The 21,809-nt window shown below is 32.7% G+C and overlaps 1 protein-coding gene across 1 annotated transcript; it reads right to left on the bottom strand.

The window, feature by feature from the left end:
* Nucleotides 1-1,260: 1,260 nt before the first annotated feature.
* APX3 (ascorbate peroxidase 3) lies at nucleotides 1,261-4,282 on the bottom strand. The gene is made up of 9 exons (XM_078317035.1): nucleotides 4,016-4,282; nucleotides 3,412-3,536; nucleotides 3,158-3,207; nucleotides 2,659-2,724; nucleotides 2,470-2,518; nucleotides 2,114-2,196; nucleotides 1,927-2,006; nucleotides 1,729-1,831; nucleotides 1,261-1,613 (listed from the first exon to the last, which is right to left on the bottom strand). Exons 1-9 carry the CDS (start codon nucleotides 4,126-4,128, stop codon nucleotides 1,410-1,412), a joined length of 873 nt encoding a protein of 290 aa, XP_078173161.1. The 5' UTR covers nucleotides 4,129-4,282; the 3' UTR covers nucleotides 1,261-1,409.
* Nucleotides 4,283-21,809: the final 17,527 nt, after the last annotated feature.

Here is a 21,809-nt window from a genome sequence, read left to right as displayed (position 1 = left end):
GAACAGGACTGTGAAGTTTCATACAAAATCTCCGAACAGATCGTGAGATATCGGCTCTCAAAAATTGCCTGAACTGCTGAATATTTCATTCTGAGCCCAACTTTGCACATTTGCTTAACATAGAAAAACACCTTCAAAAATCGTGAAAATTTACCGACATGCATTCTTGACATCGTAGAACAGGACTGTGAAGTTTCATACAAAATCTCCGAATAGATCGTGAGATATCAGCTCTCAAAAATTACCCGAACTGCTGAATATTTCATTCTGAGCCCAACTTTGCACATCTGCTTAACATAGAAAAACACCTTCAAAAATTATGAAAATTGACCGACATGCAGTATTGACATCGTAGAACAGGACTGTGAAGTTTCATACAAAATCTCCGAACAGATCGTGAGATATCGGCTCTCAAAAATTGCCCGAACTACTGAATATTTCATTCTGAGCCCAACTGTGCACATCTGCTTAACATAGAAAAACACCTTCAAAAATCGTGAAAATTGACCGATATGCAGTCTCACGATCTATTCGTAGATTTTGTATGAAACTTCACAGTCCTGTTCTACGATGTCAAAACTGCATGTCGGTAAATTTTCACGATTTTTGAAGGTGTTTTTCTATGTTAAGCAGATATGCAAATTTGATTTGCAAAAAAAAAAAAATCTCGGACCGCCGATAAATTAGGCGGTTCTGAGCAAAAAAAAAAAAAAATCTCGGACCGCCCGGAAAATAGGCGGTTTGGAATAAAAATTCCGGACCGCCGAATTTTGAGGCGGTTTGGGCATTTTTAAATATTTTCCAAAAATCTGGTTATTATTAATAATTTGTTTTTCTTTTTGGGTATTTTTAAAAATGTCAGCGAGAAATGTGACGCATCAAAGATATTTATAATAATGCTTTTGTTGGGACCGGGTCCAACTTTTGAAAAATGGGCGTTGCTGGCAGTGCGTTCATTATTTAATTAACCTATTTTCTAATGTTATATAAAAAATCGCCTGTCTCGGTCGTTTGATTATAAACGTAATTGTGATTAAGAATTATGATGGAAAATATATCATCCATAGAACGCCAATCTGAGATGCTGCCAGCGTTTACTTAAAATGATTTTTAAGCAAGTCAAACAGAACAAACAAAAAGGGTGCATGTTTTAATGGCGAACTAACTGGATTAAATATAAGAAACCAAGTAGGCTTTAGCAAATTTATGTACTTGCTACCATCAATCAATATAACAGCAAACATAATCAGGTACGAACAAATAATAACATAATTATTTTTTTCATTTTAAAATATTAAGGTGTCACATATCTGTCCGTTTAATTCATTACAGTTTAGCAGTCTATAAAATCTCATTATTATTCAATTCGGTTATAATAAAAGCCCTTATTCACATATTTACCCACTCATCTATTTAATCCTCTTAGAACTCTCGTAGAGGTAACTGAAAACAACTACAGCTGCTGCAACTATTACTCCAACTGCACTCTGTGCCAGAATGGTACTCGCCTTGACATCAGCTTTGGAACCTGTACCAGTGGAAGGAGGTTTGAAACCAAGCTCTGACAGCTTCTTGTGTGACTCGGCATAGTCCTTGAAGAATAAATCCTCATCCTAAGATTATAATAAAATAAATCAATATGAGATCAAACTTCTATTAAACATGGGAGTTAGATAATTCCTAATTATGCTAATTTATTTCTCCTTTAATATTTTAACAACAAGATACCTTGGCATAAAGCTCAACATAGTGCCTAAATTTGGGATCAGCTAACAATGCTTTGTCAGTAGGAAGCTTTAGGAGCCCTTCAGCCTCCCCCTTCAGTAGCTCCCTGTAGTAATAAACAGTAAAACAAATGGGATTTGGGTAAGTTAACATTTCTATGTTAAATTTATATGCATGAGACTTTTTCTATTACTGACTTACAAAAAGTAAGAATTGTCAAATTTAAGAGGCTCTTTAGTCCAGGGACCTTCAAATCCAGATCTCTCAGGATGGGCTCGCCCCTTTGGGAGAAAAATTCAAGTTATGATCTAGTAATTGAAGGTGTCTGTATAAGCTATCAATTATCGACCTAATAATTTGCTCAGAGAAGGTTATAAAAATCACATACCAGAGTATGACCACCAGAGAGTGCAACAATGTCCTTGTCAGATAAGCCCATCCTATAAAATATATCCCTTAAATGCTGTGTGCCTACCAAGCAATTAAAAATCAAATTAACTATAGAGAAAGTGTTTAATATTATAAAAGCGCACTGTATAAGTAATAATGTTGTTCTCCTTTTAGCTTATTCTTTCCAGTATGCATGATCATATTTTTCTTTCATAGTACTCCGATGCTTTGATATATACATGAATATTTTTTTTGCCATTACCCATGTTCTACTGGGCACTGATAGTGTTGGTGCTATTGAGCTGGTACTGGTATGAAGTTATGACAACCCAATCCAAATTATAATCAGCGTACCTTGCTTAGCATCAGGAAGGCGGCCTTCTCTGGGACACACTGTTGAATCCTGAAATAGAATTGTACGTGTTTAGTTCCATGCATAAGTGACTTCAAGAATATGCAAAAGCAAGAAAAAGCATGAGAATTTTTTTTTTTATATTACAACCAAAGCTAATGATAAGAAACAACGAGTGAGAAATAGCATACCTTGCGACCAGGAACAAAGTCAACGGTGGGACCACCAGTAACTTCAACTGCAACCACTCCAGCAAACTAATTACTCGCAGTAAGTTTTAGTTAGTATTTAGTAAATAAAAAGAAGTTACTATTCCTTTCTAATATCGAAATATTATACATATGATACAAAGATAAATTGTGGATTATGGCAAACCCAGAGATATTAAAATACTAATATAATGCTTGTAATAGAGATAAACTGTTGAATGTAGTAAAGTCTAACTCAACAAATTTCTTTGGAAAACATCAATAATTTAATAACAACATGAATGAGTATTTAGCTATCACAGTTCATTTGCATATAAGTTCTGAATGATTTGCACATTTGACTTCTAGACATTTTCATTTTCTTTTTGAAAAAAATGGTACATCAAACACTTGATCTATCAATAGGGAAACTTCCAAAATGCAAGGTTTACCAACAAAAAATAAAATTCATAAACATAATATTGAGTGTATTTTTCATTACCTGGTATAGGTCAGCATAAGTGATTTTTGGATGTTTCGCCTTAATTGGCTCTGTTCATAAAGTCAAGAGAGACAGAAATCAGGAGGTACAGTTTTGCCCTCAAGTGATAATTTTTTTTTGCTATTTGTTCTGACAAGAGATATATTTAAAACTTTTGTGCCATTAATAGGCATCTAAGAGTTCAGATAGTCATAATGAGGGCCATAAACACAAATTAAGGGCAGTAGTTGATGATATCTATGTTCACAGCATACCCAAAAGATCAATGGCAATCTGCAACCCTGCATTGGAGCCATGCGAGTATTCTTCCTCAAACCTAATTGATCCATTCGGGCCACCTGTTTTTGTGTTTACATCATATGTACCAGCATCATGCCATCTGAGATAAGTAAAGAATAAGAAAAGGTAAGGATATAAGACAATTGAATTTAACTTGAACAAGTAAACATAAGCTCCATCAATTTCTGGATTCTAGCATGTGCATCATATGCCAAAAATTTAAATAAAACTTCCCAACCAAGATATCATGGGGCATTTCATCAAACAGTTGTGCACCAGGGAATACAGTCATTCTGGACTACTCATATGTAGAATTTTACACCGGTTACATCTCAAACATAGACCACTTTTTTTTTTCTCAAAAAGATAAAAAGCCATCCCGCATTACTAATTGTTGCCCGGTAGAATCTTTTGGGCTGACAAAGTGAGTTTAGAACTTATAATTAGCTCAGTCCACAAATCGACGAAAATTCAGTCCTAAAAACTCGCCATCTTAAATCCAAAACAAATAGTTTCCATTATTTTCCTCATTGAAAAAACAGACAGCAAAATATAAAAACAAGGAGAAAGATTACGGACGCGAGGCGAAGCATGATCGGAGCGCAGTTCTTGCTAGCGATAAGAGCGCGCAGATCTCTGCGTGCCTTGTCGATCTCTTTCAGATACTCAGCATCGACCACAGGTGCAGCCATGTCTGTAGCTTACTGTGCTGTGAGTGAGGGAATTAAAAGCGAGTAGCGAGAGAATAGAAGGCGGAGAGATTAAGAAAAGGGAGAACCGGTTACCTCGAGGTGTGCGGGCGGGGGGCAAGGATATGGTACGATTGGTTGCGTGAGAGACGATTTTTCTAAACGACACTTCCTGATATTCTCACGCTTGTTTTAGGATAGAAGTAACCAGCGGATTCCGTTCCACAAAATAAAATAAAATAAAATAAGAGTGACTCTATGGTACTATGTATATTACGATTTGTTACCGTGCTACGGCTCTATATTTGAGTTTTCAAATTCTAACGCTCGATCCGAACCGTTTATCTTGTTCTCCATATTAATATGTGTTTGGAGACCAAATTTTACATTTTTTGAAATTTTTTTACTATTTTTTTAGATTTATTGAAAATCACTGTTTTTGAATAGTCCAGAATTTTCAGATCAAGTGATTTTCTAAATATCTAAAAAAATAGTAAAAAATTTTCAAAAAATGTAAAATTTGGTCTCCAAACACATATTAATATGAAGAACAAGATGAACAATTCGGATCGACCGTTAGAATTTGAAAACTCGAATATAGAGCCGTAGCACGGTAACAACCCGTAATATGCATAGTACCATAGACTCACTCAATAAAAAAAGTAACCAGCGGTAGGGGGGGCAATGGGTATGATACGATTAGAGTGGATCTGAGAAAGAGGAGGTAGCACAATTGGTTAGAAAAATATCCTAGAGTTGTTATACTCAAAGGTCGAGAGTTCGATTTCCTCTCACAAAACTTGATAGCTACTGCCAAGTTTTCAAAAAAAAAAACGAGTGGAACTATTTTTATACCCATAGAATTAATCTTATCCATGCTCTGCTTATATCCGTTAAAAATTTATCTTACCCTACTCTATCTATATCCGTTAAAATTAGCGAATAATGAAATGGTAGTGGACGAATAATGAATAATACAAATATAATAGTTTTATTATTTTTACAAATAAACCATCAAAACTTATTATGTCATACATATGCAATCACAATTACTAATATAAAATTAAAATATAAATATGCAATTACTTCGAAGTAATAGTTTTTTATTAAACAAAAAATATCAAAATCACAAATATCTCTTCTAATAAATTTAATTCTTTAACTAAATAATAAAGCATTCAAATAAAAAAGTAAAATATTTAGTATAATATTATTCTTATGATATAATTTATTTTATATAATTACTCATTACCAAAGGATACGAAATAACATTTACCCGTACTCATATCCATTTATTTAATGAAAAAAGAAATCCTTACCCATACCCAATAAGTTAACGAAAAAAAAAAATCTTATGCACCCATACCCATCTTATCGAATATGATGCGGATAAGATAAACAAATAAACGGATGCCATTGACACCCCTAACCAGCGGATTCAGCTCCTCTCCAATCTCCACGAACTTTTTATTTCTCCCGAATGATTAAAGAGGAAATGTGTATATTTAGTTATTTACAATAAATTCGTTTTATAACAATGATAATTGATTGAAAGATTAAGTGGCATAGTTGGTTATAAAAAAATTCCAAAAGTGTTGGTTATTCAAATGTGGAGAGTTTGATTCCTCTAATGACTCGCAATCTCAAAAAATAATGACAATTGATTAAATTTATAATTTAATTGATTATTGGCTAACACGATATTATATATTAAACTTAATATTTTTTTATATAATTTATAGAAGAGGAGGGATCGGATGACACTCTTTTTTGGTGACATCGAATAACATCGTGCATTTTCAAAGTTTTTAAAGTCCAAATAGTCGATCCAAACCGTTCAACATAATGAATATGTTAAAATGTGCTTGCATATCAAATTTTATATTTTTTGGAATTTTTTTACTATTTATTAAGTATTTAACAAAATCACTATATTCAGACTGTTGAATTTTTGTACCCATCTTAATAAATAGTAAAAAATTCAGAAAAATGTAAAATTTGATCTGCAAGCACATTTTAACATATCCATCAAGTTGAACAGTTTGGACTTTGAAAATGCACGGTGTCATTCGATCCCTCCTCTTTATAGAATAATTATTTTAGTACCCGCGCTACAGTACTCGTGCTACAATATCGAGAAGTAATATATTATAATCCCCACTAATTATATAGTCTCAACAATATATTATTTTAAAATCTCAACAGCATCATTTCTCTATAGTCCTCACTAATTATATAGTTTTCCTTTTATAATCCCTGCACTCGTCCTTGGGTCAACATTTCTCTAACAAAAATAGTTGATTTCATATGAATAAATACTTTCAGATTTAGATATTAATACTTTCAGTATCATGTGTAAAAAATACTTATATATGTATACATTTATAGTTATAAATACTTAGAAGATAAGATATTAATACTTTAATGAGTGACTTGTTATGATTATCTCTTTTCGAGTTCTCCAATCATCCCCGCGTCAGCCTTCGTCTAACAAAAATAGTTGACATTATACATATAAATAATTCAGTGTATAAGTATAAATACTTTCAATACTTAGATATTAATACTTTCAGTGTCATATGTAAAAAATACTTGCAAGTATAGGTATAAATACTTGTACGACGAGGTATAAATACTTGCGTAACAACGAATCTAAAAGTACGTCATCATAGATCTAATTTGAAAGAAAAAATTGCGTAGGTATTAAAAATATGGAAAAAATAAGTAAAATTGTGGAGATTTTGCAGTCCCTGTAGGAAGTTATCTTTTTGCATTTAATTTTCAGTGGTCCCTTCATGGGTACAGTACAGGTACAGTGTTGCAGGTACTATCTTCGCTATACAGTACCTGCACAATTAATAATTATTCACCTCATAGTTATAAATACTTTCGTATATAGATATAAATACTTCAATGCATAGATATTAATACTTTAGAAAAAAAAATTGAATTGTAAAATTTTTGCGATCTCCACAAAAAATTATTTTTTCACATTTAATTTTAGTGGTCCCCTGCGGATACTGTAGGGTGGATACTGTTATCAGCTTTCTAATTTATATATTAAACTTAATATTATTTGGAAATTTTAATGGGTTAGCTATTGAGTGGTTAGAAAAATTAACGGTTTTATTTATTGGTACTTGTTAAAGTAATTGCTCCTGTTAGTATTTGATACAGCTGTTTTAATCATGAAATGGACTTTACAGCCTGTTCGTATGAAGGTAGAATTAAATGTCTTTATGAGAAAATTATAGTTTCTGATAAAATGTGAACAATGTCTTTAATTTAACCGTCAATTTTTTTAAAAATAAGGACTGCATTCTCATTATTTTATATTTATATTATATATTTGAGCGCATTTAACGCTAAAGAAACAAAAGTACAAAATTAAATCAATCGAGACCATCTCTCCAACGAAGAGAAGTGTTCGATTTTGTTATATAGCCGGAGCGTCCAAGCAAGGTATTGTATGCCGCCAATTGAACCGGCCCAATACCTCGCATGGAAGAAAAGTATTCATATTCTCTAGTTGTTCCCATATAGATATAGGTCCATATATGGCCTTATTCCGTCTATATTTATTTCTCCAAGATAGCCGTTGCATGGGGTTTCTCAAACTAGCACAGTCCGTTATCCCACGTTGTGTGGAGATATTTTATCTAAGAATTATTTTTAACAATAGGTGATATTTTATTTTTCGAAGAAATTCGTATAACAAATTAGTTACAAAAAGGAATTGACATTATCTCTCCAGAACAATCCCCGTTTCAGCACTGTATGCTAATTCAATTTTACAGTATACAAGATTCAATTGTAAATTTTAATGTGTAGAAGATTCAATTTTACAGTATACAATATTCAATTGAAAATTTTACTGTATACAAGATTCAATTTTACAGTATACAAGATTCAATTTTACAATATACAAGATTCAACCCAGTGCGGACGCTAATAATTAACTTTAACTGCCAATAACCGCTAATAACTAACTCTAACTGCCAATAACTTCCTAGAAATGTAATTTTCGAAAGTACAGTTTGAAAGTACATTTATTTTGTCATGTTGTGCAAGTTGCAATCTTTTTCTAACTATCATGGGACCACTTCAAATAGTTGCTGGATGTTTTATGATTAACTGATATATTTTATGTGATATATTATATAATTATACAGCATGTAGAAGTAATTTTACAGTATTCGCGCAAGTCAAAGCTGTGGACAATTAGACGCTTCCTAAAAAATTTAGTTTGTTTATTTTATTTCGAATTTAACCGAACTAAACCGATGCACAATACTAATTAGTACGAGTTCAAATAAAACGCTTGAACTCATGGTTTTAACTCTCTTAGGGCCTGTTCGGCCGAATCACTATTCACGTGGGAAAAAAAAAATTCAGTTCAACTGAATTTTTTTTTCCCACGGGAACAGTGTTTTTCAGTTCAAATCTCGTGCCCGCGCCCATTCCCATTTGTCGGCCGAACAGGCCCTTATGCTTTTGCACGTTATAACGCGTGCATTAATTCACACAGTGTGTGTGCACGTTGAGCGTCAAAATCATGTTGTCATGCTTTTTCCGTAGACGTATCAATTCCTTAATTAAGCAATTTCAAACTTACGTAAATTCAGAATATTCGATGCACAATAACACAAGAATGCATACGTACTGCATATTCACAAAATAACACCGAATGTATACGTTAATGCATGCGTTTAAAAAACAAATATAAAACTACAAATATAAAATTGTCAAATATTAGAAAACATAAATATTGTTGTTATTCTTATTATAAACTGGGATAAATCAAAGGGGAATTTGATGTATACCTTCAAAAACTACAAAATTACGTATTTTTTCTCCAAAATTCATAATATCATATTTATCCTTTTAAACTTTAAAAACTCACAAATTTACTCATTATAATTTTAATTTATATTAAATATACTCAAAATTTGAATTAATTATGTTTAATATTCTAATAATTATAAATAACTCAGTATTTGATCCTGTTTTAGTGTTTTTGCATTTTTGAACTGTGTTTCGGGTTTGACGCATGTTTTCTTTCTTCTGGTCTTCTTGTTGCTGCTTTTGTTCTTTTTAATTCTTTTTGTTCGGTTTCTTTCTCTTCTACGTTTTCACTTCACAATAGCACAACAAGGGGGGCAAAACAAAAAAAACAGCAAATCAATATCGCAAAAGAGATAAAACTAGCCATCTCTGACAAGCAAAGCGATGGGGTAGTCGTAGGAGAAATTTACTGGTCAACAAGCGCTTTTAAAGAAATTAGGTTGAGAACCTCATAGGCACGTACACCTTTTGCGTCAAATTAAGAAGACAAAAATGACGAAGAGCTTTTTGACGCTGAAGAATGTGTATTACTAATTAAGAAATTAATTGTATTTTATAGAATATTAAATATACTTAAATTGAGTTTAAGCAAATTTGGACAAATTTGTGAGTTTTTAAAATTTAGTACGATAAATATGTTATCATGAATCTTAGAGAGAAAAATATGTAATTTGGTTGTTTTTGAATGGTATACATGAAACTCCCCCTAAATAAAATATTCATGCTCTATGAATTTCTAATTTGCAAAAGTTTTGGATTTCTTATGAAGTGATCCCAACACCCTTGTATGTTTATAGTATCATGTTTAAAAAATTCATACTGTTTGGATTTCTAATTTGCAAGCAGTTAGTATTTTTAAATATAGACACTTAATTAAATATTCATAACATACAAGTAGGGGTGTAAACGGAGCGGATTCGGAGCGGATAATGCTAATACCATATCCGTATCCGTTTTTCAATGAGCGGATACGGATACGGATACGAATAGTAAACGGATATCAAAATTTAAAACCATATTCGCCTTAAACGGATTCGGATACGGAGCAGATAACCAACGGATATGGATTCGAATACAGATACGAAACGAATAATTGTTGGATAATTGAGTTATGCACTTTAAGATACAAAAAAGTGACTTCTTGTTGTCTTGAAAAAATGACTAAACTCAATTTAGCAGAGACTAGAAGTATACTACATTCACGGACTAAAGTCTTCAATGAAAAATAATGAAGAATGAAGAAATGAAGGTAAAAATGAAAGGAAATTGAGTTATTGTAGAACCATCACCAGCAAAAAAGATATTAAATTGAAAATTATATCATATTATCATTTATACCACAACCAAGACTGAAATGAATATGGGATGATATATAACAATTTCTATCCAAAGCAGTAAAGTTAAAGCTGGTTGAGAGTAATTTTAGATCCAAATAATTGCGGATACGGATACAGATATTCATCTTCATGAAATTATCCGTATTCGTATCCACCATTTTTCACCATATGCAAAAAATTATCCGTATTCATATTTGTAATTATCCATATCCATTTAATCCGGATACGGAGCGAATACGGAGCGGATTATCAGTATCTATTTACGCCCCTACATACAAGACGTTTGTTTTTTAATTTTTAATGTGTTTTCTTTTATTTTTATAGGAAATAAACAGTTTTATTAATAACTCAAATTGATAACATTATTTTTAGATATGAAAAATAAAAACATTACGAAGTGAGAAATTATTATTATTTTAAACTGAAATACGTAAATTATAATTCATAAAATATTTAAACAATGATAAATTATCAAGAATATTCTGATAATTTTATATTTAATTGAGCATTAGATAGTAAATTAATCAGCGGAGAAGGGTTATTAACTTATTATTCAAATTTAATATTCAGAGAAAAAGTTTGAAGATCCTCTGCGGCATCATCCCTAAATTTTTTCCAAGCAACATATTTCACGGAGAAGTTTAATTTAATAGCACCTTTTATTTTTTTTCTCAAACAAAATAATTTTGTTACCGGAGCGAAGCTATGGTTCCGTACTTCCGTGCACAAGATTCATAGTATGAAAATGTAATTGTGAAATTTTACATTTTTTATAAATTTTCTTTATTAGATAGATAGAAAATAACTGACTTAAAAATTCTGAACCATTCAAAAATAATAATTTTCAACATATTTAAAAAATAAGTAAACAAATTTACAGAATTTAGTATACAAATATGAAGCGTCTAATTGTCCACAGTTTTTCCACAAAAATTTTTCATTCAACTTACGCAAATACTGTAAAATTCCAATTCTATACTATAATCTCATATAACAAATCATATACAAAACACACTTTAAAATTCTAACATCCATTGGGACCACTTTGTGTACTTGCAACTTGCACAACTTGCCAAACTAACTGTACTTGCTTACAGGATTGTTCGCTTACAAAAGTATGCTACAAAGTTTCAGGTACAGCAAGCTGTACCAGTTTAAACCTTGAATCAACTCTCGTCTAAGACTGCAAGTGCACAGTCCTATCCGTATAGTATAATAAGGTATCGATCCTCAGGGACGATATAATTCGACTTTAAATTCTTACTAATCTGAGTTAGGTACTAGAAGTGTGAAAAGTTGGGTTTGGTTTGTTTATATTTCCTAATTTCGAGTGACAATTCAATTAACAGTAAATGAAAGCAGTTAAAGGTTTTGGTTTTGAACAATGATAAAATGCGCTCCCAGCGTTTCAGGTTTCATCCCAAACTTTGCCCTCTCTGGACCTATCATCCGACTCGCATCATCTCTGATGCGACCCGTTTGATGCGACTCGCATCATTTCTGATGAGGGTCGCATGGTCCTCGAGCAGAGCTGACATGTGTTCGTATCTAAGTTGATTTCTTGTGCGAGGCTTCGACCTGTAGCTCTCACCTACTGGTATATAACCTAAATTGATTGTCTGGTTTGCTAGAAGTATCCACAACCTTTCGATAATGGAAAGTTCACCTCTCGGCTACTATTGATCTTAGATCTACTTCAAATACTCAATCACAATTGCAAGAAACATCAATGTCAAATTACTAGAAGAGATGCTCTAGACATCTAACAGTAGACAATTAAGAATCAATCAAGCAATCAAAATCAAGCAATTAATGAATACTCAAACAAAGAATCACACAAGTTCAAACTTAGATCAAAACAACATGCAACTCAAAGACAAAGTTTAGAGACTACATCCTAACCCTAGGAACTAAAGATCTACTCAAGCATGGTAAAAGAAAGCATAAAAGAGAGGGATAATAGGCAGATCATGATGAAGCTCGAAGATCCAAGGTGGATTGGAGAGGATCTTGCAATCTTCTCTTCTCTTCTTCTTCAAGAAAGCTCCAATCTCTTTCTTCTCTCTTGATCTCTGCTCTCTAAGTGATCTGGAATGTAAAGGGGGAAAAAACTCTCTAAATTCTGGCATAGGACCGGCTTATATAGGCAACAGATCTGACTTGGGGATTATCGGGTTGAATTTGAATTGGGCGGCAACATGTGATGCGACTCGCATCAATTGGTCTTCAAGACTGGAATGAGGGTCGCATCATCTGGGTCGCAAGGCATGAGTGAGGGTCGCATCATCTGGGTCGCAAGGCATGAGTGAGGGTCGCATCATCTGGGTCGCAAAGCATGAGTGAGGGTTGCATCATATCTTCCTGGAGTCTGCCATTTGCCTGATTTTGCCTGATTTCACCTGATTCCTACAAAGTAAGAACCAAAACATAGCAGTACCACATTCTATGGATATTCAATGTAAAAGACACTATTTGTTGGTTCAAAACATAGATTTTTGTATGGAAACAAGTCGAAATAATAGGTTTAATATGGTGGTATCAGGGATCACTTGGTGTACTTCTCTAACTTATAGTTAATAACAGTTTTATAATCTTCTAGAACATTTGAAAACCGGACTACTTCTCAAACTTGCAGTTTTTTCAAAATAAACCCAAAAATTATGCAAAATTATTTTTTTCTCGAAATTAAAATTAATTTTTTTTGAAACAAAATTTCATAATTTTTCTTCTTCAATTATTAACATTTATATATGCATCTATATCCTGTAAATTAACACTACACATACTGTAAAACATACAGATGCAAACTATAGAACTTCAATACTATAAAATTCTCAAATGTAAACTATAAAACTAACAGATATAAACTATAAAACTATAAATATGAAACTTAAAACACTATAAAACTAAAAGAAATACACTGCAAACTTTAATACTATAAATTTAAAAGATGTAAACAATAAAACTAACAGATGCAAACTATAAAACATCAATACATCAACTAGTCACAACCACATTGTTAAACATTAGTAACTGTTCACAAGCATAAACTATCACTATTGAAAACATCATTGTTCAATAGTAGCAAAAACAAACAATAACATTCTAAACATAAATTTTATACATTCCACACAAGCATATTATTCAACATACAAAAACTTTTACTTCATAACCCTTTTGTTTAGTATTGTTCGGATAAGTTAGAAGCCTCATCACTAGAATAAAGCGTTCTTTAGAAATAATATCCTGCAAAAAAACAAAACAAATAAGGTTATAAAACTATGAACTATATCATGTAAATCACTCTACACATCTTATAAAACTGTAAACTATATCATGTAAAATTGTGAACTATATATTGTAAACCTTTAAACATCAATAATAATAGATATTGTAAAATGATGCATATATCATGTAAAACTGTGAACTATATCCGGTAAAATACTCTACATAACATTTAAAATTTTAAACCTTATTCATATATCCTGTAACAATACGGTATAAATCCTGTAAATATATTAGAAACATACTGGAAATTTAAATCACTGTTAACTTGATCTTGTAATATTGCATATATGCTGTAAACATCAATAACCTGTAAAATATTGCATATTATGTAGGTACTGTAAAACACTCTACATATTATGTAAAACTGTAAACTATATAATGTACAATTGTGAACTATATATTGTAAATATGTAAACATCAATAATAATAGATATTGTAAGATGATGCATATATCATGAAAAATTGTGAACTATATCTGATAAAATACTCTACATAACCTTTAAACATGATTCATATATCTTGTAAAATATTGGATAGATCTTGTAAATCTATTACAAAAATACTAAAAATTTAAATCAGTAAAAATGTTAACTAGATTCTGTAAATATTGCATATATGTTGTAAACTATTGCATATATATTATGTGAAACTGTTAAACATATTCAGTAAAATATATGATATATCATGTATAACTATGAAACATATATGAAGTGTCATAGGATTACTGCATTGTCCAAAAAGAAAAAAAAAAAAAAAACCTATTATGATACTTTGATAGGCACATTTTTTTTACGTTAAGAATTTTTGTGGTGAGATTTGACCATGACTAAACACTCAAGGATAAGCGCATTCCATCATAGGCATTTCAGCAAATACCTAAGCTGCAACACCGATCGACATCTGCTTGATAAGAGAGTCCAACACGATGGTATTAGCTCTTGATAATCCGCCTTTTTAGAAGTTGCAACACCAACATACGAACCAATTAAAAACGAAAATGAATTTTTGTTGCAATTAAAAATATGTATCCAATGCAAAATCAAGCTTAAAATCTAAAGATTTGTTGTCATTCAATTTTCTTCTGCATTTTTTTGATACTAGTTAAGTGCCCGTGCATTGCAACGGAGAGTGAAATATTATTTTGATCACTTTCTTTAAATGTGATTAATTTTTAATTAATTTCTTTATTATGTTTTCATTTGCTGTGGAGATTGAAAAATCAATTATACAATTATTTCATCCTTTTTAACTTTGCTCACTTTTATGAAAAGAATGTAAATGCAATTATTTGAATTTTTGTAGTCAATTATACAAAGATATGTATTTTAAAGATCAGATGGAAATTTGTTTTATCTGTAGGATAATATGATGATATGTACTTAAGAAGTCAGATGAAAAATGATTAAAAATATGATTAAAATTATTGATTAAAAAATATACATAATACAAGAAAAATTGATTTCATTGAAACTAAAATGACACTTGTGTCCGATTGTCCGATTACATATAATGTTTCGTAGAGATATGATGATTTCTCCCTTATTAATACAAAGGAATATTGATACGGTACTGAGCTTTTGGTTGTACCAGTAAATGACCTCAACTATTTCTCTTCAATAATTATAACTCCTGAGAATTGAAAATGAAGCCTCAACAAAAATCATCTAGCGCAATTGAAGAATGTTTATTAAAAAAGGATGTTTGCAATTTCTACAAAAGTTGAAACAATTAGCAAACATCACTATAAGAAGTTACATTTGTAATACCTCTTTTGGCTGATTTCAGCTCAGTTACTGGCACTGTCGCAACTTGCATGAACATGATTATAGATAAACAATCTTTAACAAAAGTATTGAAAGTACTAATTAAACAGAAATATATATATCTCAACTTTTGCAGAAATACCTTTTTTGGCTGATTTCAGCTCAGTTACTGGTGCCGTCGCAACTTGCATGAACATGATTATACATTATTTATCAAATAAGCTTTAAGAAAAGTATTGAAAGTACTAAATTTAACAAAAATATATATACCTCAACACTTGATTTCTTGCTTGACTTCCTCATTGGCGTATGTTTTATACTGTTCAATTAAGAAATCAAAACATAATGCAAAAATAAATGAAATCGCACTCTAATACCAAACATAGTACCATTAACCAAAATCAAATCGCAGCCATAAATATAAGAAAGAAAATGGGATTAACTTGGTCTTTTGAAGGCAGCATAGTAAATGATTTGTTTTCACCACACGATTACATATCATACTAATACTAACAACAAAAGAGGTGCGCATACATATCAGGACTACTAATATCATGCATATTTTTTTGGGATCCAACCCTCTATTTGTCCAAACAAGATATGAGCCGTTCATTCAAGAGATCTCAGCCACTCATCAAAACAAATATCAATCTCAGCCTTTAATTACTAATCTCGATTTTATGCATCTATTTTATAGTATCAAACGTGTAGAAGTCTAACTTTTACTAAAAACGTATCCGTTTCAACATAACACATCATCCTTGAACCAGAATAAGGGGGTTTATTAAACCATAAAATAGAATAAAGATCAAAAGACCCTTTTTGCTTCACTACATCTTATATTGTATGAAAAGGAAAACAAATAAAATAAAGATGTTACAGTACTTACCTGCTCAAGATAATAAACATAATATATTGTATGAAAAAGAAAATGACATAAAGTTCTTCATCGATATAACAGATTGTACATAATATACGTTTATGTTGCTTCATTGATATAACAGATTGACATAAAGTTCTTCATTGAGTTTATGTTGCTTAATGAAAACAAGCAATGATGTGATGCTAATCGATAGCAAAAGTCGATAAAAATACAACACTTCATACCAGATAACTAAGCATAACACAAAGAAACTGAAAAGTAACACAACATAATACATATAAATTTGAGAGGAGAATACAAAGCAAATTGCTGAACCCCTATATGTATTTCACATAATACATATAAAACTGGATTCGGCAAGCAAGCCTCTTGTACCAGTTTTATATGTATTCAGCATGCAAGCCTCTTTGCTAATTGCTGAACATACCAGTTTTATATGTATTCAGCACGTGAGCCTCTTTGCTAATTGCTGAACTCCTATCTCTGATCTCTGATTTTAGTAAAACAATGGGTTTGAGTGAAGAAGGCGATTGTGCAACTGTAAATCGCAAATGAAAAATCAAGTCTGCAATTTGAGAGGACCGAATTTGATTGATATATATATATATATATATATATATATATATATATATATATATATATATATATATATATATATAGAGTATGGCTAACGCGCTTCCTCTAGCATATGGGCCGAAATGCTTCCGGTGGAAATTTGAAATTTCAAAATCCAAAAAGTCGATCTGAACCGTTCATCTTCTTCTCCATATTAATATCTACTTGGAGACCAAATTTTACATTTTTCTGAAATTTTTTACTATTTATTAAGCCATTTTGAAAATCGCTGATCCAACGGTAGCTTCTGATTTTTACTGTTTGGTAAGCCACCGTTGGATCAGCGATTTTCAAAGTGGCTTAATAAATAGTAAAAAATTTCAGAAAAATGTAAAATTTGGTCTCCAAGTAGATATTAATATGGAGAAGGAGATGAACGGTTCAGATCGACTTTTTGGATTTTGAAATTTCAAATTTCCACCGGAAGCATTTCGGTCCATATGCTAGAGGAAGCGCGTTAGCCGTACTCTATATATATATATATATATATATATATATATATAGAGTTAGGCTGGGGTGCTATGGATAGCATAATGGCCTCTATGCTACGACTCAATATTCGAGTTTTCAAAATCCAAACGGTTGATCCGAACCGTTCATCTTATTCTCCATATTAATATCTGCTTGGAGACCAAATTTTATAATTTTCTGAATTTTTTTACTATTTATTAAGTCACTTTGAAAATCGCTAATCCAACGGTTTTACTGTTTTGTGCAGCCACCGTTGGATCAACAATTTTGTAAAATACTTAATAAATAGTAAAAAAATTCAGAAAAATGTAAAATTTGGTCTCCAAGCAGATATTAATATGGAGAATAAGATGAACGGTTCGGATCGACCGTTTGGATTTTGAAAACTCGAATATTGAGTCGTAGCATAGAGGCCACTATGCTATCCATAGCACCCCAGCCTAACTCTATATATATAAATATAGAAGAGTCGGTTCAATTTGAACTTGCAAGGGCGGGATAATTACCGGTCCAATCCATGAGAAGAGATCAAGAACCAATGTCGTTTGAACTTGGAATGGCGGGACAATTGTTTTCTCTTTTTCAGATGAGAGATCGAAGAACCAAGAGGTGCGGAGATCGAAGAACCAGGTGCAGTGGTGTTCTTCTTTGTTTTTTTGTTTTTTTTTGGCTTTCCGGACATCCCTTAGGGTTTTGAGTATTTTCGATCTCGCGTCGTCGGAAGAAAGATAAAGGGGAAACGCGTGGGGACTGGAGAGAAGGGAAAACACGTGGAGAGTGTTGAATTACTATGCGGCTTTTCATGTAATGGATACGGTTTTAATTAAATTTAGATTTTTACACGTTTGACAATAAGAAAAAGATGTATAAAATCAAAATAATTTATTAAAGGCTGAGATTGAGATCTATTTTGATGAGTGGCTGAGATTAATAGAATGAACGGTTCAGATCCTCTGTGGACAGATAGATGTTTGGGTGCCAAAAAATTCAACGTGATATTAGTAGTGCAGATGTATCTTACGCCTAAATGACTGCTGTTATCACATTATTAGACCTATCATTTCGACTTGTTTCCATACAAAAATCTATGTTTTGAACCAACAAATAGTGCCTTTTACATTGAATATCCATAGAATGTGGTACTGCTAAGTTTTGGTTCTCACTTTGCAGGAATCAGGCGAAATTGGGCAAAATCAGGCAATTGGCAGACTTCAGTAACCTATGATGCGACCCTCACTCATGCCTTGCGACCCAGGTGATGCGACCCTCATCCCAGCCTTTGCGACCCATATGATGCGAGTCACATCCACCTGATGCGAGTCGCATCAACTGTTGCCGCCCAGTTCAAATTAAACCTGACAAGCCCAAAGTCAGCTCTGTTGCCTATATAAGGAGGTCCTATGCCAGAATTTGGAGAGCTTTTTCCCCCTTTACATTCCAGAACACTTAGAGAGCAGAGATCAAGAGAGAAGAAGGAGATTGGAGCTTACTTGAAGAAGAGGAGAAGAGAATATTGCAAGATCCTCTCCAATCCACCTTGGATCTTCGAGCTTCATCATGATCTGCCTATTCTATCTCTCTTTTATGCTTTGTTTCATCATGACTGAGTAGATCTTTAGTTCCTAGGGTTAGGATGTAGTCTCATAACTTTGTCTTTGAGTTGCATGTTGATTTGATCTAAGTTTGAACTTGTGTGATTCTTTGTTTGAGTATTCATTGATTGCTTGATTTTGATTGCTTGATTGATTCTTGATTGTCTACTGTTAGATGTCTATAGCATCTCTTCTAGTAATTTGACCTTGATGTTTCTTGCAATTGAGATTTAGTATTTGAAGTAGATTTATGATCAATAGTAGCCGAGAGGTGAATTTTCCATAATTGAAAGGTTGTGGATACTTCTAGCAAACCAGACAATCAATTTAGGTTAGATACCAGTAGGTGAGAGCCACGGGTCGAAGCCTCGCACAAGAAATCAACTTAGATTCGAACACATGTCAGCTCTGCTCGAGGGCCATGCGACCCGCATCAGAGATGATGCGAGTCGCATCAAACGGGTCGCATCAGAGATGATGCGAGTCGAATGATAGGTCCAGAGGAGGCAAAGTTTGGGATGAAACCTGAGACCCTGGGAACGCCTTTTATCATTGTTCAAAACCAAAACCTTTAATTGCTTTCATTTACTGTTAATAGAATTGACACTCGAAATTAGGAAATATAAACAAACCAAACTCAACTTTTCACACTTCTAGTACCTAACTCGGATAAGTAAGAATTTAGAACTCGAATTGGACCGTCCCTGAGGATCGATACCTGATTTTACTATACGAGCAGGGCTGTGCACTTGCAGCCTTAATCGAGAGTAACTCAAGGTTTTAAACTGGTACAGTTAGCTGTACATGAAACTTTGTAGCATACTTTTGTAAGCGAACAACTGCTTAGGTTAAACTGAACAGTGTTTACTTATGTATTGTTTTGGCTTAGTCCCTGTCACTCTCTTACATGATGCTTTAATTCTCTTTAATTTTCCCTCTGATTCTTTCCAATAGCTTAGCAGTTCATACCAGTTTGTTGTATTCGTACCAGTAATGTACCAATTATTAATGCATAAACAGAAAATAGACTTCCAGTTCCTACAAAAGAAAAAAATGTCACAAGCTGTCAGTAAAATAAGGTACACCAACACAAAAATTATGTAGCTGAATAGCAAAATAAGGTACACCAACACAAAAATTAACATATCTGAAAGTCTGACCTTCAAATCAAGGAAATAAAACAAGAATGCGTCACCTTCAAATTAAGGAATAACAAAATGTTGAGAGCTCTTGTGGTCGATGCGAGGTTTAATTCATGAGATAGACCTCAGGATGCACAACTTGGGCTTATTGGTTTAATTCATGAGACGGTCCAAAAAGAGAAGTTGCAATAGTAAACCTTTAAAGTTAAAGTTCTCAATTTTTGTCTACTTATGTAAAATTGCGGCCAATTTAAACTTAATTTTAACTAATTGCTCCAATAACTACGATTATATATATGAATTTAATTATAACAGTATTAGTTTGACATAAAAAAAGAAAATCAACATATATAAAAGAGACAACGTTGTTCATATTTCATACAAAATAACTTCAAACAAGTCAAAGTGTCAAGTAAGATCAAATTTCAACATTTATTTTTACAAAAACCAGTTACTTAAAGTATGACAATATAAAGTTACTAAACAAAGATTGAACCAAGTTGATTTTACCTTTGAGATTGTGCCAAGGGAAGCACGAGTCTCCACAGAAGGGGGTTGAATTCGGCACTTGCCTAGATCTAGAGGCACAAATTCAAGGGAGTCGGATCTGGCACTTCAGTAAGAGCGATACACAAGGGAATCATGCTCGATTGCGTCCTCTGATGATAGATTGCATATCTCACTGTTGTTAATGGTGACCTGATTTGTGCAGAGGTAGAAGTTGTAACAAAAACTGAAGAGGAGGTATGGCGCGGCTATGGCGGTGCGCAGGGGTGAGGAGATCCGGCGCGAGTTGGATTTTGTCAGAGGAGAGGTTGTCGGAGAGGAAATTAGAGAAGAAAGAAAACTGATCCGGGAAGAAAGATACCATGGATTTTCTGTGAAAAATGAAACTCATCGATAAATTTGAAGAGAGGAAAGAGAACTGAAAAGATTGAAAAAAAATCTCAGATATGGTAGTTTTGACTTTGGAGGCGGACAGTTAAAAGCACGTGGAGACCGTTACAGAGATTTTTCGAAGAGATCGGGGGACCAATTAAAAGATACTGAATAAGGTATTGTGGACAAAAGTTAGTGGATATAAATCTTTTCTCATATATATATATTTCATATGAAAATTATTTTGTATAGTTCATATCTATTATTTGAACTTTGATATAATTTTCTACCTTAAAGACTGAAGACTCAAGGTTAAATTTCAATAAAAATATTAATTTGGAAGGCACTGTCCGTAAGAAATTTGGCACTTAGAAAATCAATACTAAAATTAATTTCCGTTGACCCAAAAAATTCCCTATTATTCTCCCTCGTGACCACCATTATTATTTTCTACCGCAATTATTACTGTTTTAAATACAGCGCGGTCACTACCTAGTACTCGGCTACTCGCTAGTGGTAAGTGGTAAGTGGCAACGGCTCGGAGACTTTACTTTGAAAATTTATTTCCTGAACAGAAGAAAGAGTTTTCAAAAATAGAGAAAGCACCCTTGAGCAACTTTTCCCAAAATTTGCAAAAAGTTCTCACTGCTCCCAGAGACCCAGAGCCAGAGGCAGCAATAGCGCATCTGGTGCGTATCCTTGACAGGATAATAATTCCAATTGGTTGTAACGCCACTGGATCTTTCAAAATGGCCGTTGGTGGGAGTTTACACGAATCTTGACACCTTTTTTGTGCGCCGGATCAAATGGTGGACATTTCCAGCGTTGTGGAGGATCGGAGCCACATCTCCTAAAAATTCTGGAATAAA

Source organism: Carex rostrata, chromosome 16, assembly GCF_964058835.1.
Source record: "Carex rostrata chromosome 16, lpCarRost1.2, whole genome shotgun sequence".
Classification (NCBI taxonomy): domain Eukaryota; kingdom Viridiplantae; phylum Streptophyta; class Magnoliopsida; order Poales; family Cyperaceae; genus Carex; species Carex rostrata.
Note: the sequence above shows the minus strand (reverse complement) of the source record. Positions and strands in the feature narration are given on the sequence as shown.